This window comes from Periplaneta americana, chromosome 2 (assembly GCF_040183065.1).
Source record: "Periplaneta americana isolate PAMFEO1 chromosome 2, P.americana_PAMFEO1_priV1, whole genome shotgun sequence".
Classification (NCBI taxonomy): domain Eukaryota; kingdom Metazoa; phylum Arthropoda; class Insecta; order Blattodea; family Blattidae; genus Periplaneta; species Periplaneta americana.
Genome location: NC_091118.1, coordinates 29695402 through 29721054, shown reverse-complemented (window position 1 = coordinate 29721054; position 25653 = coordinate 29695402). Strand labels below are relative to the sequence as shown.

General features: G+C 35.2%; 1 protein-coding gene across 1 annotated transcript in view; it reads left to right on the top strand.

Moving 5' to 3' along the window:
- Positions 1 to 813: 813 nt before the first annotated feature.
- The window catches only part of LOC138691605 (uncharacterized), a 158126-nt gene continuing 133286 nt past the window's right edge, over positions 814 to 25653 (top strand). The window contains exon 1 of the mRNA XM_069813742.1: positions 814 to 886. Coding sequence (XP_069669843.1) covers positions 829 to 886 — 58 coding nt within the window. The 5' untranslated portion in view covers positions 814 to 828. The remainder of the gene's footprint in view (positions 887 to 25653) is intronic.

The window sequence follows — 25653 nt, the reverse complement described above, 5'->3', positions numbered from 1 at the left end:
AAGAAACTTTTGTTATGTAACATTTTTCACAAAATTCTATAATAAGCGAGATATTTCGATTTATTTAATTCAGGCCCCCTTATAATCCCCCTTTTAAATAATGTATTTTGAATACCATATATCCTAAAATCTAAGTTACAACGAACATAATTTATATTCCAATTTTCATCGAAATCCGTTCATCCATTATCGCGTGAAAAGGTAACAAACAAACATACAGACAGACAGATAGACAGATATACAAACAAAATTGTCAAAAAAACGATTTTCGGTTTCTGGGTGGTTAATTATATATGTTAGGACAAATTATTTTTGGAAAATCGAAAATTACCAGAAAAATTTCGGCTACAGATTTATTATTAGTATAGATTATTATTATTATTATTATTATTATTATTATTATTATTATTATTATTATTATTATTATTATCGTTATTATTCGTTATTCATAGCTTATTTCATTCCGTTCTTTAGCCACGCTTAAATCTTACAGCAATTTGTCTTTATTTATCTTAATTTCAGTGTAGATGTTACACGCAATCATATGGATTTCCTCAAATCCTTGTCACTTTTTTCTATTAATGTAGGTCAAATGTTGAAGTCATAAGACACACGTAACAAATTAGGAATACACAGAGATGTGGTCAGGGTTTTTCCATCAGCCGTTCCCACCCTCCGCCTTGCAACCCTTCCAAGGTCGCGGGTCGCCGTGTTCTTGACGGAAGTGAGAGTTGGCGGGTTAGGGTGCGGTGCGCTGGGGTGGGGTGGGGGTATTTTCACTTTCCGAGCCACAAGTGGGTCACCAGAGAGCGGGTCCGTCAGTTCACAATGTGCGCCTCATCTCTCCGCACGCGTCCCGGCAGCCACCGAGCCTTCTTCACTTTCGGTGAGTCACACTGTGGGCCGCGGCCCATGGGCAGCGTCAATTGTGATTTGTTACTTGCTTTGCCATTTATTGGCTGGATTTTAAATATGAGTGACCTGCTACTGTGTTAGTTTTCTGTATTAGATTATATTAATACAGTAATTTCATCGATCGCCAAATTTTAACGGAAAAATACACAATACCGTAAACTGGGGTTACTTTGAACACAGAGGAAACTTTTAATATTTTTTCAGAAAATCCTGTTTAGGTTTCTACATGCTGCACTTGTTACAGATGGAGGTAAATTTGGTGTGAGAATGATTTTATGATAATTTACCTCCATCTCTAACAAGTGCAGCATGTAGACACCTAAATATGATTTCCTCTCTGTTCAAAGTAACCCCAGTTTACGGTAGGTTATTTATTACTGACGTTTCTCTGTATGTATTCATGTTCGTGTCCGTGTGTGCGTATGTGAGAGAGGGAATATAACATAAAGTAAACTTCACTAAAGTGGTAAATAATTATGGCCGCAATGAGTATATTCGTAAAACACTAGTTATTTTCTGTGGACCAATAAATAACACAAGGGCGTGTTTGAAGGAACGAAGAACAATACATGAACTGTCTCTTCAATGAAAGCAAATACCTTACTGTAATAATACCGGACAGCTGTATACTATTCTTGTTTTTTTGAAAGATGGGACATGACAGTTAAGTGGCCGAGCTTGGAACTACAGTACCATGTTGCCAATATGGACTACCACGCTGCCAGCTGATGGAAGCTAGCAGTTGTCGTTAAGATGACTGACGTTAGAACATTCATTGACAATTGACGCGAAGGTAAGAAAACAATACAAAAATCGACAGAGAATCGCAGACGAAACGTACCAATGCTAACATTGTGTGGACAATAAATGTCGCCAAAAGAGCTATTAAGCACTCACCACGTGGAAACTAAGTTTGGCAACTCAACCGTTGTTACCATAGCAACAGGCCTACCACGCTATGTGACATTCAGTTGTTTTTCCGATCGCAACGCTCCTGTCATGTCCCATCTTTAAAAAAAAAAAAACAAGCATAGCAGCATTGGCGTGAGTGCGAAATATCGCGGACCTGATATCTAGCGGAGAGGGATGGAATTATGTCCACATATACAAATATTAACATAGCGAGATTCGGACTATTGTTTAAAACGTGGGTTACTAATGTGGAATTATATATGAAACACTTAAGAAATGTTGAATAATATTTAATGTAAAATTATTATCTTATATCAAAGCTGCATATTATGATAAATATTGCATACTTCATATTACTTTCTGTAATTAATTGTTACATATTTTTTCTTTGGTTTACCGAGACAAAATCAATCTGATATCTATTAGGAATGAATTTACAGTAATGTTTTATATACGCATTGCTGACAACTGCAAAGATAAAATTGATAGTAATCTGATGCTTGTAATAATTAGTAAAGGCATGTGGACAACAATAAAACTTAATTTGATAAAACCTTAAAATCCAATACATTTTAACTTCTGTTCATTTATTAGGTCTAAATAAAAAAACTAATTTGTATTTTTCTATCAACATAAAGACGAAGAAATTAGGTCTACTAAAGAATGTTGTTGACTCACGTTTTATGAACTGTCGGAAATCGAAAGTACGATTTGGAGCAATTTGTAATGCTGCAATTGTCACAATTATAAACAGCACATATACACCCTGGCAATTTAACACAGCACTAATTAATAAAACTATTAACTAGTCCAGCAACAATATACATTGCAGTTGATTACAGCTTGTTTTGCGAGTATCTCCACACCGGTAGGTAGGTAGCAGCACCAGCGTCGTTCGCACGCAAAACTGCTAGCTGTCCGGTATTATTATAGTAAAGTATTTGATGAAAGTAGCGCTGAGGTAGTTCCTGTGATTATGGTTTATTTAACCCTTAACTTGGCAAATCTTAATTTCTGACAATACTGTAGTTTATTAAACCTTGTCGGACCGTAAAGAAAACAACTGTCGCAATGTCCATATTTTTATGTGTTGTGCAATATTATGGTACCGTGAAATTTTAATTTTCCTACCATTTTTTTCTATTGTTCTATTAAAATTATAGCATATAGCCTATTAACCTGTTGTATCGTATAGGATACATTGTCAATTTAAGGGTTAACGACGCTCGCAACTGTCGAGGTTATATCAGCGTAGCCACCGGCGTAGCTCTGTCGGCTAAGGCGCTTGCCTGCCGATCCGGAGTTGCGGTCGGACGCGGGTTCAATTTCCACTTGGACTGATTAGTCTACCTGGTTGGGTTTTTCCGAAGTTTTCCCCAACCGTAAGGCAAATGTCAGGTAATCTATGGTGAATTCTCGGCCTCATCTCACCAAATACCATCTCGCTATCACCAATGCCATCGACGTTAATTAACCTCGTAGTTGATACAGCGTCGCTAAATAACCAAGTAAAAAAGAAAATATATCAGCGTCGCCGGTGTGCCGGAATTTTGTCCCGCAGAAGTTCTTTTGCATGCCACTTAAATGCCATCGACCTGGGCCGGAATCGAACCCGCAACCTCGGGCACAATCGTCGAATTTATAGACGATTGTTTTGTGGAGATGCAGTTGATGGTATATGCAAGATCTAATAAACGCCTAAACTAACCAAACCTAACCTATCACAGATTCGTATATGCAAAGTGTATAAACAGAGTATGAAGGGAACCACCTCAGCGTTAGTGTAGCCGTGTCTTCTACAACGACTTGTCTGACGTACTTTGCAGTACACTCCTGACTCAGAGGCAGATTACATAGATCTATTTCTATATAAAATCTTTTCTTTTACTAATGGCGGGTACTTGACTGTTCGTCATACACACATATGAAGCCAGTTCTGTAGAAAAATTTACCGACAGAGTCGTTGCTCAGGGTGCGCCTTAGCAGGCTGGTCTACGTTACACCCGCGATGAGATGATTATGGAGTGGAAACTTGTTGCGATGCCAATGCTCCCCGAGAAGTTCCCTGTGTTAAGGCTAATTGACAATAAACCGGAAATGGAAACGAGAACGAGAACGGAAATATTTTTAAAATAAATGTATTTAAATGTGAGCATTCACAATTAACTCTTGTGAATGCCCACATTTAAATACATTTATTTTAACATTATTTCCGTTCTCGTTCTCGTTGTCGTTTCCGTTCCCGGTTTGTTGTGAACCAACCTTTAATGGAATCACGGGCTTTCCCAACACAAGTCACTACTGCAGCTACTACTGCTGCTACTGCTACTACCTGTACTACCACTACTACTGCTACCACTACTAACACTATTACTACTGCTACTAAGTCTACTACTACTGCTACTACTACCATTAATGCTACTACTACTACTACTACTGCTACTACTACTACTGCTGCTACTACTATTAGTACAACTACTGCTGCTACTACTACCATTAATGCTACTACTACTACCACTACTTCTACTACTGCTGCTACTAATACTATTAGTACTACTACTGCTGCTACTACTATTAGTACTACTACTGCTGCTACTACTACCATTAATGCTCTACTACTACCACTACTACTACTGCTGCTACTAATACTACGGTATTACTACTACTGCTGCTGCTACTACTATTAGTACTACTACTGCTGCTACTACCATTAATGCTACTACTACTACCACTACTACTACTACTACTGCTGCTGCTGCTAATACTATTAGTACTACTACTGCTTCTACTACTACCATTAATGCTCTACTACTACCACCACTACTACTGCTACTACTGCTGCTACTACTACTACTACTACTACTACTACCAACACTACTATTACTGCTTACTACCACTACTACTACTACCACTACTACTACTACTACTGCTGCTGCTGCTAATACTATTAGTACTACTACTGCTGCTACTACCATTAATGCTACTACTACTACTACTACTACTACCACTACTACTACTGCTGCTGCTACTACTACCATTAATGCTCTACTACTACCACCACTACTACTACTACTACTACTGCTACCACTGCTGCTGCTAATACTATTAGTACTACTACTGCTGCTACTACTACCATTAATGCTCTACTACTACCACTACTACTGCTACTACTACTACTATTACTACTACCAACACTACTATTACTGCTTACTACCACTACTGCTGCTACTACTATTAGTACTACTACTGCTGCTACTACTATTAGTACTACTACTGCTGCTACTACTACCATTAATGCTCTACTACTACCACCACTACTACTACTACTACTACTGCTACCACTGCTGCTGCTAATACTATTAGTACTACTACTGCTGCTACTACTACCATTAATGCTCTACTACTACCACTACTACTACTGCTACTACTGCTGCTACTACTACTACTACTACCAACACTACTATTACTGCTTACTACCACTACTGCTACTACTACTACCACCACTATTATTACTGCTACTACTACCACCACTAATGCTACTTACTACTACTACTACTACTATACTACCACCACCACCACCACCACCACCACCACTACTGGTACTATCACTACTACCGCTACCACCGCTACTGGTGCTATTACTACCATAGTACTACTACTGCTACTACCATTACCGTTACTAGTACTGCTAGTAATATAGTCATGTACTGTAGCTTCAGTGTTTCTATTCGCCGCAGTATTAATACTGATATTTAACTAATAAGAGATAGAATAAATTTAATAGATTGTTAGTTTTGTGACAAAGTGACGTCATGTTCAAGGTTGACGTGTTTTGTGTATTAACGGCCGAAAATCTCTTTGCTTGGTGAAGCGTCACATGTAATAGTTTACTTCTGCGGGTGTGCTGAGGCATTTCTTTGCGCGGGACGTGATGGGCCGTTTTCATGACCAGCCCGGCTGGTGGACTTGTTGCTTGGTTTCCGATGTTCTGGATATTCTCTCTGGCAACGATTTCACTTCTCTGAATTCACGACAAAACTGCAGCCTTTGTTCCATTCGTTGATTTTGCTGACACACGCCGTTGTCATTTTTTATTGTTACCGTCTGACTTGATCCATTCTAAAATATTGCAGTAAACGGTATCAAGGAAAAGACACACATCTTGTAGGCCTATGTTTTGTGAAGGAAATGAAACGACTATTTACGTAGAGACGTTCTTTTCAAACTCCTACAACCATTTTATTTTTCGTAGAAGAATATTGAAAACTCTGTCCCACATTGATTCTTCAATCAATAGGACACACATCAGAAGTGGTTCTGATGCCATTCGGCTGCACTCACGTGATCGGCTTTTAGAGAGTCGGGCGATAACAAAATTGCAATTTTAGGCTAATATTTTCAATTTAACGTTCGTTTTAAACAACAAAGTCTGTTTAAAAGCGATTATTGCAATTCTTAATTTAACTTTGTTTTTAAACTACAAACTCTATTTGTAAACAATGAAATGATACCTAACCAGTGTTGCCAAGTCAGTGGTTTTATAGCTAAATCTGGTGTTTTCAGGACTATGATCAGCTACAGAATTTTACCGTCAGCGGCTAGCTATTTATTTGGCGTTTTTGATGATTCCAGCAAAGGGAGACGATATTTTTATTTTTTTTTTTCTGTAAAGATGTTATTTTTTATATACAGGGTGTACCTAAATTGGTGTCAAATATTTCGGGGACGTGTTCTTAACATCAAAACAATTAAAAAAGTTAATAATAACATGGGTCTGAAAACCATTCGTTAGGGAGTTATTGAAGGATTTGTCCCTTCATTGACCACTGATTGTTTTATGGTTTTTTGTTTGTTTGTATTTTGTTGAGCAAAGAAATGAGAAGAAAATGTATTCTGTGAGTGAACAGAACGAAATGATTTGCATAATTTAATTGATGATGTGCTTCTGGATGTCATCCAACGAATGTGTTTTAACACGATGCTGCTCCAGCTCATTTCAGTCTGATAGTTCGTAATTTTTTTAATGATCGATTTCCCCAAAGATGTATTGGTCGAAGGGGATTCATTGCATGGCCTGCTCGATCGCCTGATTTGAATCCAATGGATTTCTTCGTCTGGTTTATGCGACTCCTGTACTTAATGTTGATATTCTGAGAGCGTATCCAAACTGGATTTCACGAAATACGAAACACTCCAGGAATTTTCAACAGAGCACGCCAGAGCATGTAACGCAGGTTTAGGGAACACATCGAAGGCAGGAGGAGGCCACTCCGAGCAAATTTTGTAACATTAAATTTTGTCTTGTAGCTCTGAAATAAATTATTTTGAGACCAATGTTCATATGAACTTTTTGTAATGTTTTGGTGTTAGGAACATGTCCCCGAAATATTTTACACCAATTTAGATACACCCTGTATACTTCCGGACAACAACATTGGTTAACCCTAAACCAGAGATTAATATGATATTATCACAATTTTTCATTGGGCGAGTATAAAATATCAATGGTATGTGGATAAGCTTCAGGGCTTCTACCGCGTTGTCTTGGTGTTACTGGCTGACGTTTCGACCGCTGTGTTGTGCCATCTTCAGAGCAGTTGTCAGCCAATAACACCAAGACAACGCTGTAGAAGCCCTGAAGCTTATCCACACACCATGTATACCAGCCGCGGAAGCCTATGCGAACACATAAAATATCAATGTTTTATGTTAACTCGATTTCGTACAACCATGTCCATTTCCTGTCTCATCCCTTATTGTACAAATAAGGTATGCCACATTTGTTAAACTCTCAGTCTAATCATGTAGGCATTGTTTTTGTAATGAATTGATATGTTTAATCATAAAGAGTAGATAATTAACTGAATTATTATTTTCATTTATGATAACTTATATTATCATTCATTCATTCATTCATTCATTCATTCATTCATTCATTCATTCATTCATTCATTCATTCATTCATTCATTCATTCTGTTCTGCCCATGGGAAGGTCTTTCACTGCAAACCAAGCATTCTTCAGCCTTCCGTACTTTCTGCCTTCCTCTTTGTCTCATATGATCCATATATCTTAATGTCGTCTTATATTATATATTATTTAATTTATCATTCCGTATTGTAGTTTATGTAACACAGACATACTTAAAACTTAAAAACCAGACTCATTGTTGGCAGGCACGTCTCCAGCTCAGTGTGAAATCAGATTTCGAACGGACTGGTGTGATTGTGAATGTGAGTGTCCAGTATATTATTCTTGATCTACTTCATTCAATTTTGAAGAAATATGCCGCTTAAAACTCCATACGTACAAAAGTTTAGAGATGTGAAAAAAAAAAAAAATGTGTTGAAAGATTGGGTGGAAGAAGTTGCCGGTGATAGTTCGAAAGCTCGATGAAAATGATGTAAGGTGATATTGAATGCAAAATATTCAGATTTAATTGTCCATACGATTTTGCATAGAACATGGAGCTTACGAAGTGATAAACACTTTCCATAATTTAGTCTACATTTTTATAAAATTCTCCAGTTCCTAAAACTGTATAGCTTGTATTTCAAATTTGGAAGCGATGTGTTAAGAAAAATCTGGAGTTTTTCAAGTACAGTTTAGCGGGGTTTTTAAGCACGAGCAGCGGTAAATGGAATTCTTAGTTGGCAACACTGTACCTAACTATAATTTTAATTATTAATTTAACGGTCTTTTTAAGCTACCGGTGCTATTTATGGACATTTAGATGATAATTGTAATGCTATAGTTCTTAATTTAACTTTCCTCTTAAACTATAGATGTTATTTATAGAGAAAAGTATGATAATATTATACAGTTATATAGTAGTTCATTATTCAAAGTTGCTTTTAAAATACAGAATCTGTCTGTAGACAATATAATGATAATTGTAATACTGTAATTATTTATTTAACAATTCTTTGAAATTAGAGACGCTATTATGTGACTATAATGTGGTAATTGTAGGCCTAATCGTAATTATTTTTAAACCACAGATGTTATTCAAAGATATTAACATGGTAAATGTAGTTCATTTCATTTAGTGTTCTGTCCAAGGGCAGGTCTTTCTCTGCAAACCCAGCTTTCTCCAATCTTTTATAATTTCTGCCTTCCTCTCCGTTTCCTCATATGATCCATATAATAATGTCGTCTATCATCTGATATCTTTTTCTACCATGAGCCCTTCTCCCGTTCACCCTTCCTTCAGTAGACAGTTTCTTTTCAACCAGCGACCCAGCAAATTCCTTTTTTCCTTCCTGATCAGTTTCAGCATCATTCTTTCTTCACCCAATCTTTCCAGCACAGCCTTATTTCATATTCTGTCTGTCCATTTCACACGCTCCATCCTTCTCCATATCCACATTTCAAATGCTTCTAGTCGCTTCTCTTCACGTCGTCGTAATGTCCATGTTTCTGGCCCATACAATGCCACACTCCATACAAAGCACTTCACTAGTTTCTTCCTTAGTTCTTTCTCCAGAAGTCCGCAGAAGATGTTCCTTTTTTCTATTAAAAGCTTCCTTGGCCATTGCTATCCTCCATTGTCTTCCTGGCAGCAGTTCATGTTACTGCTTATAGTACACTCCAAGTATTTGAAGCTGTCCACTTGCTCTGCTGTTTCATTTAGAATTCGCAAGTTTACCTTCTTTATTTTTGTTCCTATGACCTTGATCTTCGCCTTATTTGCATTTATCTTCATCCCATACTGCTTACAGATGTTATTTAGCTCCAGTAGCATATCCCTTAGTATGATCTCCTTTTCTGCTAACAACGCCATATCATCAGCAACTCTTATACTCTTTATTCTTCTTCCTCCTACTATCACTCTTCCCATGTTTTGAAAACAGTTCTTCACTAAATCGTCCAAGCAGATATTGAACAGGGTATGTGATAAAAGGCATCCTTGATGTACTCCTCTCCCAATTTCACTTCCTTCTGACATTTCTTCTCCTAGCCTGACTTTGACTCGTTTCATATAAAGATTAATGAACAGCCTTGTCTCTTTCCAATCCACGCCAATTTTGTTTAGGATCCCCATCAGTTTATTCCGATACATTCTGTCAAAAGCCTTTTTTAGGTACACAGGTACTACATAAACTTCTTTATTCGATAGGATGATAATTTTAATTGCAAATAGTTAATATTCCTTTTCAATTACGGTGCTATGATGAGATAACAGTACTACAAATATACTCGTAACTGTAATTTAAACTCTATAAAAACTCCTCTTAAACTAAAGAAGATATTCAAACAAATTCAAACACTACTACTTAATAATTAAAGCACTGCAAGGCCTATTTTTCACAGTTATATTAGGTATTTACTTTACCGTCCTACAAGCTTATTTTGGTTTCTATAATTCGTAGATATGGTAATGATTATTTTCAATCATATGTTATATTACAATGTTAAAATTCAATGTTAAAATTTTTAATATATTTAATTTTTTTATCAACAGTAATCTCACGAGAGGTTTTGATTTTATCGATTTATCTAGAGAAAATCAAAACTCGAGTGGGATTTAATTGACTATTACACGATTAGAAGAAAGTATATAAAGATTATAAGTAACAAAGTACTCCAATACAATAAAATATTAATTGACTTACGAAAATAAACCTGTCTTCAAATGTATTATTGCACCATTACGCTAGATGGCAGTTGTGCCAACTATGGAATCTTCATTGAACTCTGTAGACGGTTACTAGTCAAGAAAGCTTTGTTGATTCAGTTTCATTTTTATTAAGACAGTTGCATTCCACTTCAATTATCCGAATCCCAGTAATCAACGTCACTTGACAGATAATTTTCAATAAATCTTAATATTAAACAATCTCTGATACGTGACTATCCATAATATCATATAGTAGAAGCTATAACATAACCTAACTAATATACACAAGTGTTAGAAAAGTTTTAATTAACGACGACGACATAAAAAATAAACATGAATCATTTTAAAAGGAATAATTATTGAATGTACAATTTTCAAATTTGAATGTGGTTGGTGGTTCAATTGATATTATATTGGACGTGTGCGTAATAGAAGTGGAACTCGTTGATTTAGGCCTACATGGTGTATTCAACCTATTCAGGATTTCCGAATGGTGCTCTTCATTTATTTGTAAATCGGATTTCAGAAGATGGATAGGTATGATCAGTGATTTTTATTAATTCTTGTTCTTGAATGCCAATGCGAGTCATATTTGAAACTGCTGTGCATCGACTGGAGTGGTTTGTAATTGTATATATATTTTTGACGTCCAGACCAGCGCAGTTTCAAATGTTGGCAAACAAAGAAACAAATGCTAGGGACGCGATAAAATTAAACAAATGCTAGGGACGCGATAAAATTAAACAAATGCTAGGGACGCGATAAAATCGTGCGATAAGCAGCCATGATTGGTCGAAATACGTCCTTTCGTACCGTTTTATTGGTCAAAAGTAGTATGACGTAGTAAGAGTGTAATAGTCAGTATAATCAAATATTGGGGAAAAGAAAATACCTACAGGGTAAAAAACGGAGCAATACTCTAAAATGTCTACTTTTTCACTACGAATCTTTGTGACCAGTGCTTTTCTTCTGGAGAAAAAGATGCTGGTACTCTTTGTAGTATACGGGGGAGATCATACGGGATATTTGTCGTTTTTAATGTTCATTTCGTCCAACTATAAGACTTTAAAGGCCTGAGCGGATTTCTAAGAAAAATTATGTTTAAATCATAGTAGCCTGTATTATTAACACATTTCTCGGTTCCATGATCACAATACAACGGTGGGGAACGGCGTTCCGGCATGTTACGCACTGTCTGTGACACTGTCGAACTTTTATGTTTTTCTTTGTTTGATGACGGAAGAACTAATTTTTTGTTCTTCTGTGTAGTTTGGAATCTGTCATATGTTAATCCTGTTTTATTTGCTGAAGTTTTCTTATCACATCTTTGCAATAATTAACACGACACGCTCGGCAACTCTGACGATGAAGCGGAACAATTCACGACACAAAGCGCGTCATGTAGGACAACATTGTTGCGGCTGGTCGGAAGAGGCGCTGCTTCCCGCTTTCGTGAGTCACTTTCCTTGACCTTCAAAATCACTCACACGCCGTGGAATTCAAAGCAACAGCTGATTGTTCCATGGAAAGGTTTCATATTCTTCTTCACGACGTGTTGACGGTGCGTTCCGATAAACATTGGTTTGGTTTGATTTGGTTTCACTCATTTAGCCTCCTGGGTCCTGAGACATTTATTGTTTTATTTTTAATGCAGAACGCTCTGTTTGAAGTTCGAGACTGTATATACTAGGCTGTGGTATCAGTCTTTATCACTCTAATGCATTTTAAACATTCTATGAGTTCAAGTTTTGAATCATGAATATAACGTGACACGCGCCAAATATGACGTCACATCAATATAGTCTATGAACAGCTAACATTATCTCCGTACGCCCTGGGACAAAATACGGTCCCTAAGTATTATTATTATTATTATTATTATTATTATTATTATTATTATTATTATTATTATTATTATTATTGACTCTCACTTTGACAGAGGATCATAGGTTAACGGTATTTGAGAATAAAGTGCTTAGAAAAATATTTGGGGCTAAGAGAGATGAAGTTACAGGAGAATGGAGAAAGTTACACAACGCAGAACTGCATGCATTGTATTCTTCACCTGACATAATTAGGAACATTAAATCCAGACGTTTGAGATGGGCAGGACAAGTAGCACGTATGGGCGAATCAGAAATGCATATAGAGTGTTAGTTGGGAGACCGGAGGGAAAAAGACCTTTGGGGAGGCCGAGACGTAGATGGGAAGATAATATTAAAATGGATTTGAGGGAGGCGGGAATGATGATAGAGAGTGGATTAATCTTGCTCAGGATAGGGACCAATGGCGGGCTTATGTGAGGGCGGCAATGAACCTCCGGGTTCCTTAAAAGCCAGTGAGTAAGTATTATTATTATTATTATTATTATTATTATTATTATTATTATTATTATTATTATTATTGACTCTCACTTTGAGAGAGGATCATAGGTTAAGGGTATTTGAGAATAAAGTGCTTAGAAAAATATTTGGGGCTAAGAGAGATGAAGTTACAGGAGAATGGAGAAAGTTACACAACGCAGAACTGCACGCATTGTATTCTTCACCTGACATAATTAGGAACATTAAATCCAGACGTTTGAGATGGGCAGGACAAGTAGCACGTATGGGCGAATCAGAAATGCATATAGAGTGTTAGTTGGGAGACCGGAGGGAAAAAGACCTTTGGGGAGGCCGAGACGTAGATGGGAAGATAATATTAAAATGGATTTGAGGGAGGCGGGAATGATGATAGAGAGTGGATTAATCTTGCTCAGGATAGGGACCAATGGCGGGCTTATGTGAGGGCGGCAATGAACCTCCGGGTTCCTTAAAAGCCAGTGAGTAAGTATTATTATTATTATTATTATTATTATTATTATTATTATTATTATTATTATTGACTCTCACTTTGAGAGAGGATCATAGGTTAAGGGTGTTTGAGAATAAAGTGCTTAGGAAAATATTTGGGGCTAAGCGGGATGAAGTTACAGGAGAATGGAGAAAGTTACACAACGCAGAACTGCACGCATTGTATTCTTCACCTGACATAATTAGGAACATTAAATCCAGACGTTTGAGATGAGAAGGACATGTAGCACGTATGGGCGAATCCAGAAATGCATATAGAGTGTTAGTTGGGAGACCGGAGGGAAAAGACCTTTGGGGAGGCCGAGACGTAGATGGGAAGATAATATTAAAATGGATTTGAGGGAGGTGGGATATGATGGTAGAGAGTGGATTAATCTTGCTCAGGATAGGGACCAATGGCGGGCTTATGTGAGGGCGGCAATGAACCTTCGGGTTCCTTAAAAGCCAGTGAGTAAGTATTATTATTACTATTATTATTATTATTATTATTATTATTATTATTATTATTGTAGGAATATTATATATAGGCCTACACACACACACAAATTGTAAACAATGAAACATTCATGCACATTCGCTCAAATTTATTTCATAAATATGAATTAAGCAGATAGTAACACAGTTTAGGATGGACATTGCTTTCCGTTGTAGCAAGAAATGAAATTAATTCTGAGCTTTTTTTTTAGTGAAACTTTTCCAACGGTTAGCAACGAATTTAGAAACATAAATGGCTCTCGGAAGAATGTAACCATGAAAGAATGTTTTAATTCGTTTATAAATAAGCATTACTTTATTAGTTACAGCCAGGGAACGGATTTATATGGACTAAAAATATATGAAATATGTAAATATATATGTAGTTATTTTTACCAAAATATGGAATTAAATATGGATTTTTACCAAAATATGGAATTAAATATGGACTTAAAATTATAAAAAAATGACTATGTACGTTAAATATTGGTACATTTTAATCAAACTAAACAAAAAATATAATGGACGTACCTTATCTTCCAATGTAGTTTCAACAAAACACAATTTTTATTGTCTGTTACCATAACAATAGGTTAAAAACATTTCTTTCAAGTGCTGAAAAGTGAATCTTCTTCTATTGTCTCTGAGGATAGATTTATACTGACTAAAAGAGCGTTCGACGTCACAAGAAGTAACTGGTACATAATTCAATTTCACAATGTCTGCTGGGTATAAGTCCAAGTTAATCTTCACTGTTGATTCACCACTCATCACAGCAACAACCTTTTGTAGTTCTTCATATCCAGGGTTTTTTGAAAGTACAGTGTCCACCTTAGCTCTTACTGCATCTGCAACTTTACCTCTACCACGATTCAGTTGTTCCACAGTACTATTTATAATTTCAAAACTTTCAGATAGTGAAAGGTGCCTATTTTGGAGACTTTTGAGCGTTTTTATGATGCATGAAAATGTATGCTGAATGTGAGCTAAGTCATTCTTCACACTTATGTCACAGGTAACTGTTTTCGCAGTATCAATTGAGACTGCATCTTCAGAGTCCAATGCAAGGAGAACATTGTTAATAGAGTCTATATGTTCGGCATAATATTCAACTGCTTCTAGCCATGTACCCCATCTAGTTAAAATTGGCTTTGGTGGCAATGGAATTTCAGGGTACATTTCTTTCAACACGTTAACTCTACTGGGAGCTTTGAGAAATACTTTTTTCACTGATGAAATCAACAAATCTACTTTAGGGAAATTGTCTCTGACCACTTCTGCCACACGATGAAATGCATGCGCCACACAAGTAAAATGAGTCAATTTAGGATATACAACAGATAATGCTTGTCCAGCTTTGACCATATAAGGGGCAGCATCGCTAATAAAGAATAACACATTATCGTACATAATACCCTTTGGCCACAGGATACCCATAGCTTCGTTGAACAGTTTAACTATAGTTTTGTTATTGCACTTTTCTAGAACATCACAATGTAAAAGAATTCGTTCAGAATATTGTTCACTTAACAAACCGATAACTACATTACCAACAAGTCTACCTTCTTTGTCGGGAGTCTCATCAATGGAAACCCAAATTGAACTATCTTTAATTTCATCTCTTATCTTCTGTATTGTCTCATCGTAGATGGATGGAGCATACGTCTTCCTAAGTGTTGACTCATCCGGGATTGTATGTTGAGTATATTTTTCAAGGAATTCCCTGAAGACCTTATTCTTTAGTTTGTAGAGAGGAATATCAGCAGAGATGAGAGAACGGCACAGGTCGATGTTAAACTCAGATCTTACATTCGATGTTGTTGGTTGTGTTAAAAACAATTGTCTCTGCTTGGAATTTAGTTGTTTGTTGGCCTGATGTTTACTAGTTGTAATGTGTTGTTGCACCAGGAACTTTTGTGTAGATGATACTGCACACTGACACAAATTACAAAATAATATTTTATTGTCAGTTGATAAACCATCTTCTTTAAATTCTGAAATGTAACTTGTTAGTTTTGATTTTAAATTGACTGAATGACGTACTTTTGGCATATTTACCGTCTTTATAGTATGATTTACAAAACTGAACCTATGTGTACTCTGACTGGCATTTAACTGTTGAGCTGCACAACTGAAGTCTGTTAAAAATTTTAAATTAAATTAATACAGTTTTGTAACTTACTTTCCCATTGTTGATAGGACTGCTAATTTTCAAATAACTCTGATGTTAAAGGGATTACTGAACATGTGTTTAAATCTCTATTGTTGAAATGTATTTTTAAAAGTTAATGGAATTTTGTTTTGTTTTATTGTTAAACCTAATATAATATGGACTGTTTTATATGAAATATGGAAAATATATGGAAATTAACGAAAATATGTACTAAACTCTAAAATATGGAAAAATATGGAAAATAAAAGTAGGATTTTTCAACCCTACACATTGTGAAACATAAAGATAATGCAAAATATAAATTATATTAGCTTTATAAGTAAATATGTATTTACATATAAATCCTTTCCCTGGTTACAGCATATAACGTAAAATATGAAAGTATGTGTCTTTCCTCACCGCTTTCTTAGTTTGTTATGAATTCATGTCCAGACTCGTAGCGAAGACTGCAGGTGGTCGTGACTCCAAGTGACAGTCAGTGGAAGCTATCAGACTGTGAAATTCTTACAATGTGCCACATACGTCTGAATATTTCATATAATCCATCACTGTGTGACTTCATCACAAAGCTATACTTCTGTTCTTCTTTTCTGTAAATAACTGAATAACTACAAATCTGTCTGATGTTCATCTGTTTACATCTCATCTTTACTTCGCCGCTATATCTATATAAATAATTTGAATTGGTAATGGAAATTACGGGAAAACGGCTGAACGGATTTTAATAAATGGCCCCTCATTTTGAAGCTTGGAACCTAAGGTTTTTCGGAAAAATAGTAATTTTCACTGAAATGTCAATTTTCCTCATAATTTTCTTATTTTCCAAAATCCATCTGTCGTCACTTTTGAGAACTAGCTAATTGTATTCAAGAGAAGCGAAGCGAGCATCAAGTCGGCCGTGTTGCATTTCAGGTTAAAACAAAACACATTCTACAGTAAACAATATTACACGAAGTCCATGGTCTGCAAGAATGCCGACATATTTAGAGCTCAAATTAAATTGGTTATTAAAAACTTAACTTACTAAAAATAATTTACAGGTTCGATTCTGTGGTGTGTAATTTTCTGGCTACAGCTGTGTATTGGATATTAAAAACTACAAAACTTGAGGTGGTTTGATGACATTATTACTATTAGAAATGAAATATTATTGCAGTTAATGCCGTGATGTGACTATTTTTAATTAATTATACATATTAATGCTATATTGATGATGTGAAAGTGAAACGTTTTTGGGGTTATATAAGTAGATGTAGAGAATAACTTAAATTAGATTTTGATTTCTATATTTTACTGAGTGGCGGCTATATAGTATATATAGTATATGTTACCGAAAGCTATAAAACTTACGTAAGATAATAATATTATTAAAAATCAAATATTTTTATAGTTATTAATCAAGTGGGGTTGGGTCTTTTTCATATATTTAATGGCGGTGTGGTGTAAATATTTATATGTGTGGTTCTCTTCAGTATTGGCTCGAGAGAGAGTACCAATATCTTTCATTATTATGGAAGCAAATAACTTTCAGAATGTCTGGTATTCTTCATTGAAAATAAGTCTGAAAAATGTTTATTTGAACGTCTAATGGACTTAGTTTGCAGCATTTGCTGCACAAGCCACTAGTGTATAGTATAAAAAGGAAAGCAATTATTGCAATGCTATCGTCATCCGTTTTGAGTTCTCATTTTGTGAATACTGAGTCGCTTAATGAACGAAGACAAGATTTTCATTAAACATTTGCACCAATATGATAATTTATCTGCCCGTCAAATTGTAAGGAACTGCGCTCAGCGAGAATGGTCTGTTTCAAGTGTACAACGATTGATTAGCAAGATACGGACATGATATCCCTCCTGAGAGATTATTGCGTGAAAGATCGCATTTCTCAGATTCTCTGATGGTTTCCGCTGGAGTTTCAAACGAGATCTTAATCCTATGGACTATTTTGTCTTGAGTCAACTACAAAAAGCAGTTTATTACAAAACAAGAATACGTAATATAGAACATTTAAGACAACGCCTTCTTGAATGTTGGGACCGGCTTGTTCAAAGACAGATATCCAGTGCTATTGGACAATGGAGAAGACGCCTACAAATGGTTGTTCGGGCAAATGGCTGTCACATAGAGCATCATTTTTAATTTTGATTATTTGAAAGATCATTAATTATTAGGCCTATTAATTTTACCAACATTCAATTTCTGCATTTTGAAGTAATACATTGTCTTCAAAAACCACATTTTTCGCATCATTGTGTATTGATCTCCATAAGATTTTAATTGAGCCTCAAAAACATAATAAAAAGTCGTGCTCATCTTTAAAGTCGACTCTTTCCAGTAGCGTATTCATTATAAATTAATGTTATGTATTTCCGAAAATAGAGCATTTCTAATTTTGTGCCTTTTTTTTGGCCCACTGTGTAGTTATCAAAATTATTATGGATTTTACAGCCACAAAAGTATGAAAAAATATGAACATTAAAAATATGTTTTATTTCAGGGTGGAACTTTTTTCTGTTATATGAATATTCATAATGTGATGAAAATAGCGGCAAATATAGTATTGGAAATATGCTTAAATTTTTAGGAACCTGTAGTGCAAAGTGTTTCTGAGAAAAAATGTTCCTAAGCTACTCATGTTTTTAACTTGAATTTAATTAATATTTTACAGGTTTAATTTTTTTTTTTTTTATAAAATCGAGTATATGAGGTAGGAAGGTAATATAAAAACCAAAATATACCTGAAAATATTGTGTGTATGCTGCAAAAATAGTAAATTAATGGATTCAAAACTTGAAGAGTAAAGGTTGGTTCACAATAAAACGGAAACGAGAATCGGAACGAAAACGAAAATGGTAAAATTGATAAAATGTGAGCATTCACGATTAACGAAAAGCTTGCCGGAGCCCGGGATCGGGAACGGAGAGTTGGCCAAGTTTCAACTTTGGCGTTCACGTTTCCGATCACAGCCCACTATAGTCCCGACGCTGTTATTTCCGGCGTGACTCCGCCCCTTTGCTTACGTCTTAGAAAGTAAAGGCTCTATAAAGTCTACCACTAGTAGTAGGTAGGTAGTATCGTTCGCCATTTTTGTTCTCACATTGCCGAGCTACAATACGAGGAATCTATTTGCCACACCGTTAAACATTATCATGTCGTAGCTCCTATGATAATAAATCAAACGCACTGTAATTCAGCAAATAATTGAGCGGCAAATAACGTCTTCGTGTGCTTTCTGCGAACGCCAAAAAAAGAGCTAAAATGGCGGGCGATTATATTAAGTATTTATCGAGCCTTAAGAAATGAATCAGCGAATCACAAGACGCACACGTTTAAATGTAGCCGACCTGCAACGCGATTGGCTGCCGGAAATTAGAGCGACGGGCTATAGATTCATTCTATTGCCATCTAAAAGCTATTTTGCCGTCGTATATTTCGTAGCAAGAAGACCGTGACATAACCTATGCATTATTTTCTTCTGTGCTGTGCCTCATGGAGCAAGTTTTATTTGATGAGGTTCTAATATTGAGTGTTGAGGAAAATCCTCACGTTTACGATAAGCGGCGCGCCTCGTATAAAGATGAGAAAATGAAGGAGAATACGTGGCTTTCAGTAGCTGCATCTTTGAACACACTACATATTCATGCTTCAATTCAATAACTACTGTTGTGTTCATTTTTGTTTTGTTACAAATGTTTCTTCTCTAATTATTTTACGTTATGGTAGACTTAAAATAGGTTGTGATAATAAAGATCCATGAGCATATTTATAGTACCGTACCTAATGAAATGTTTCAGTTGAAATTTCGAAGTTGGTTAACCTGTGTTTATGTTGGCTGCCTTGTACTCATGAGAGAACGCCATTGGTCAATTATACACAAATAACATCAGAATGCGTAATATCGACTTTACATATCGTCATTGACATGCATATCGATATGCATAGTCGTCTACGTTCTCGGTTTATTGTGAATAAAAAAAATTCATATTCACGTCCTCTGCTTCTCGTTTTCATTCTGGTTCTCGTTCCCGGTTTATTGTGAACCAGCCTTAATAGTAAAATTTATTTACTCATACACAACAAGCATTCGTCGAGACTACCCAGCCCCCTTAATCAAATTCCAAATTTTGGTAATTTTAGGAACATGAAAATATTAAAGAAAAGTTTAATGCCTTGGTTAAACAGAATATAGATTAAGAAATTAGTATATCCTATACTCATAATTAAGTTTAAAACGCTACTTATCTGTATTATTTATGTAAATGTTATAAATTATTTTGTATAATTGTGTCTAAACTTACGATCATATTTATTTTCTTATATAAAATTTGTTATAAGATTAATTGTACTATATTGACGCCGACTGTCAAGCCATACTTAGCATGACCACAAACTACATATTCAATAAATTTCATTAAAAAATGGCGGGACAGGACAAAACCGCACACTCGAATATTTACTTCCTGATAAGCAGTAGTCCTCAACCTCACACTACACATAGCTGCAACGCTCTGACCAGAACCGTACACTTGCATAACAAGATAAAGAAAAGGTAAGAAACGGTACTTACCTAAAACTGAAGCCTGTAACCTACGAGCCTCAAAAACTTAGAGAGAAATTTCTTTCTGCACGTAGGAAGCATAAAAAGTTCTCGTTTCTTACTTTCTGATAGTTACGTCACAACATTCTTCCATCCACGGAAAGACTTCTTTTTAAGTTCTATTTCAGTCTGTATTTATCTTTAAATTCCTCAATTTTGCGTGCACTTTTCTCAGAAGCTACAAAAGATACAAATGTACAAAGAATAGGGTACATGTAACGTACCTTTATGTATACAAGCGGCTAAATAAACTTAAAATTGCACTGAGCGGTTGAAAAAAAATTCATTGACTATTACACTTTTACTACGTCATACTACTTTCGACCAATAAAACGGTACGAAAGGACGTGTTTCAACCAATCATGGCTGTTTATCGTTACAATTTTATCACATCCTTAGCATTTGTTTATTTTTATCACTACCCTACCATTTATTTCTTTGTTTGCCAACACTTTTGAAACTGAAAATTCTTTACGGTACTATAAAACATGCTTTGCGGTCGTCATTTGTTTCCCTCTTAGGCAGTCAGCTGAAAATGACGGTTTCGTTCAAATGTTTTGGTGAAGCTAACATTAGTGAAACAGAATTTTAGTAAGTCAATTAATACCTATTTTATTGAATTAGAGTACTTTATTTCTTCTAATCTTTATATACTTCTGTTTTTATCACCTACATACCATTTGTTTCTTTGTGTGCCAACATTTAAAAATGCAAATTTTTTACGATGGTGTGCGATCGTCATTTGTTTCCCTCTTAGGCATTCAGCTGAAAATGACGGCTTCGTTCAAACGTTTTGGTGAAGCTAACATAAGTGAAATAGAAATTTAGTAAGTCAATTAATACCTATTTTATTGAATTAGAGTACTTTATTTCTTCTAATCTTTATATACTTTCTTCTGTTTCTATCATCTCCCTACCATTTGTTTCTTTGTGTGCCAACATTTAAAACTGCAAATTCTTTACGGTACTATAAAACATGCTTTGCGGTCGTCATTTGTTTACCGAATAGATAGTCAACTGAAAATGACGGCTCCGTTCAAACGTTTTGGTGAAGCTAGCAGTGAAATAGAATTTTAGTAAGTCAATTAATATTTTATTGTATTACAGTACTTTATTTCTTCTAATCTTTATATACTTTCTTCTGTTTCTATCATCTCCCTACCATTTGTTTCTTTGTGTGCCAACATTTAAAACTGCAAATTCTTTACGGTACTATAAAACATGCTTTGCGGTCGTCATTTGTTTACCGAATAGATAGTCAACTGAAAATGACGGCTCCGTTCAAACGTTTTGGTGAAGCTAGCAGTGAAATAGAATTTTAGTAAGTCAATTAATATTTTATTGTATTACAGTACTTTATTTCTTCTAATCTTTATATAGCTTTCTTTTAATAATCGTGTAATAGACAATTAAATCCTACAGGAGTTTTGATTTTCTCTAGATACATCAAAACCTCAAGTGAAATTACTGTTGATAACATTTTTTGCATTAAGAATTAGTACAAAATATTTTTTGTTTTATTTTTCTTGTAAATAGGGCTAAAAGCTGACAATTAGAAGAAATAAAATCATATTGTTATCTTACACATATTATTAAACTACCGAAAAACGATAAAAACCAAAATTTCATTTTTTGTCAAAATTCGGTGTACAAATTCCCTTTAAAATGGTATATCACGTACGTATGACTATGGTTAAATTGTATCCTTCTTAGTTTTTAGATTTTCCGAGAAGCTGTTTAAATGTTTTAACTTTATTTACTTTTCAATTTTTTTTTCAATTTATTCTTTTGACATTTCCTATTTAAATGATATATCACATAATTGTACTAAAATTATATCCATGTTAACTTTTCGTTCTTCTGAGGGGTCGTAGTATACGTAGACAAGTCTTATTTTAACGCTTCTTTTCGCTATTTTACTTTTTCCATATAGAACGAACCTTTCCTGAACTCCTATTTAATCTAGAGAGCTGAAATATTCAGGAATTATTTATTTGGACGTGTTACACACACTGAAACAATGTTTGTGAAATTTCTTACATTTTGGAGAGGTTAAAAGGGGCAATGTACTGCAAATCGTTAAAAAAAATATTAGGTACGAATTGAGAAAAAGTTATTTCTCAATAAGGAAACAAATTAAACAAAAACTACTGTTTGAGTATAAAGTCAAGTTATGTGTTCATTTGCTGTGAAAGAATCAGCTGTCTCGCTTCAACAGTTTTTTTTTTTAGAAAAAGTTCCTTATGTAAGACATAATTTAACATTATCAAGATAGGCAAATCCATGTCCCATTAAAATATTTCGTACCAGAAACCCGGAAGGGGTTGCTGCATAAAAGTGAGAGTTAAATAGTGTATGAAAACTTTGTGTACTGTTTGTGGTTGATGTGGCTTCCCTGGTGGTTGAGCCCATATTTATGTAGGAAATAGAGAACTTTCATCATTTATATAATTCATTGTCTAAAACAGTAGTACCGGTATTCAATCTTTTTTGTTAGCGTACCTCCAAAATGTATTTGTACTCCTAGATTGTATTGCAATTATATAAAAATTAACAAAAGACTGTGATTGATGTAGTAGTAATAATAAATTATTATTATTATTATTATTATTATTATTATTATTGTTATTATCATCATCATTATCATACAGTAGTTATTGATGCAATAATAATAAAAATAATTATTTAGGCTACGTAAAATGGTATTCAAGCAAGGAAAAACAAGAGATGATGTTACAAAAGAAACTAAAATATAAGTAATGCAATAATTATCAACAGGTATAATAAAATAAATAAGTTAGCATTTTTACATACCTACGTACAGAGGTATGAAAATTATTAGAATAATCTTAATTTTAAAGGTTTTTTAATAGTTCCTTCACAAATATTAATTGAATTGATGAATATTGGTATATAATGTTACTATACTGATGTAGGATATATTTACTACTAACAATGCCGGAAAGCATTGTTGTACATTGGTATTTTTCTTATTTTACAATTGTTATGGGAATTCAGAAATTATTATATTATGTTGGCGGAATTGGAAACATAAAAAATTAATTAAGAAATGCTTTAAACAAATTGTTCTTTGCGTTTACATTGTTGTGAAGGTTCAAATGAACGTATATATCTGTTTTGTGCATATAATTTTTTATGTTTCCAGTTCCGCCAACATAATATAATAATTTCTGAATTCCCATAAAAATAGTAAAATAAGAAAAATACCAAAGTACAACAATGCTTTCCGGCATTGTTAGTAGTAAATATATGCTACATCAGTATAGTAATATATACCAATATTCATCAATTCAATTAATATTTGTGAAGGAACTATTAAAAAACCTTTAAAATTAAGATTATTCTAATAATTTTCACACCTCTGTAATTGGTGGAATGCGTACCCCTGGAGACAACCTCGCGTATTCCTGGAAGTAGCGTATCATAGATCGAATACTACTATTCGGAAGTAAATCCTGAAAAGACTAAGTATATGATTATGTCTCTGATCAGAACATAGTAGGAAATGGAAATATAAAAATTGGAAATTTATTCTTTGAAAAGGTGAGAAAGTTCAGATATCTTGGAGCAACAGTAACAAATATAAATGACACTCGGCAGGAAATTTAACACAGAATAAATATGGGAAATGCCTGATATTATTCGGTTGCGAAGCTTTTATCATCTAGTCTGCTGTCAAAAAACCTGAAAGTTAGAATTTATAAAACAGTTACATTACCGGTTGTTCTGCATGGTTTTGAAATTGGACTCTCACTTTGGGAAAGGAACAGAGGTTAAGGGCATTCGTGCTTAGGAAAATATTAAGTTACAGGAGAATGGAGAAAGTTATACAACTCAGAACTGCACGCATTGTATTCTTCACCTGACATAATTAGGAACATTAAATCCAGACGTTTGAGATGGGCAGGGCATGCAACACGCATGGGTGAATCCAGAAATGCATATAGAGTGTTAGTTGGGAGGCCGGAGGGAAAAAGACCTTTGGGGAGGTCGGGGCGTAGATGGAAGGATAATATTAAAATGGATTTGAGGGAGGTGGGATATGATGATAGAGACTGGATTAATCTTGCTCAGGATAGGGACCAATGGCGGGCTTATGTGAGGACGGCAATGAACCTCCGGGTTCTTTAAAAGCCATTTGTAAGTTGTAAGGTGTTTTCTAAATGGTTCAATAGTTTGTGAAAGAGTAAGCCTATATTTTTGCCCCTGAACCTCTCGCACATTATGTTGGTAACTGGTAGATTAGTATGATCTAATATTAAGATGTATTTTGTCTGACAATATGGAATTCATTGCTTTGACTAAACAGTTTATGACTCACGAGAATCCCTGATTTTTTTTCGGAGTCGAACGAGATTCACAAGCAAGAAAGTGTGGGAAACACTGTTGTAAGGGTCCAATACTGTCCAGTGTGCTATTGTGAGTCACAGAGCTCAGCATTACAACGGAAGGTCTACACGCAGCTACAGGTGTGGCTTCCCCACACGGATTTCCGAGATGTAGACGCAATTTCGTAATCCTACCGGAGAAAGTTGTACGTGCTGATTTGCTGATGTACGGGGACACCATGCCACGAGTGGGAAAGCTTCGAAAAGGAGAGGGAGGCTTACCAATTTAGACCGATGTCGATGCAATTCAACAGAAAGAACCTGTTTCTGTCAGTGTTGTTGTCAGTCAGATATTTTTATTCGTGAGGAAGACATACATCAACGGATATCGAATTGACAGTTATGTAGTGAAGTGAACGTATTGAAAAATCAGTAGTCATTTCCCATAACTATGGTCCTGGAACACAACTATGGTCCACGATACAACCATTCAAAGAACATTGTAGAAGTAACATAGACCGTTCGTAGATAGCTGCAGTGACTTGACTTCAAACTGCAGTACAGCAAAAATATAGATAAACGAGCTACTACGTTATGGAGTACAAAATTTGAATGGTTGTATCGTGGACCTTAGTTGTGTTCCAGTACCATAGCCATGAGAAATGCCGGTAGTCATTGCGGTGGTTGCGTGATCAGCCCATCACGCAGGAGGTCCGGGTTCGAGTCCCAATTAGACTTTGGATTTAGCACCCTTGTGGC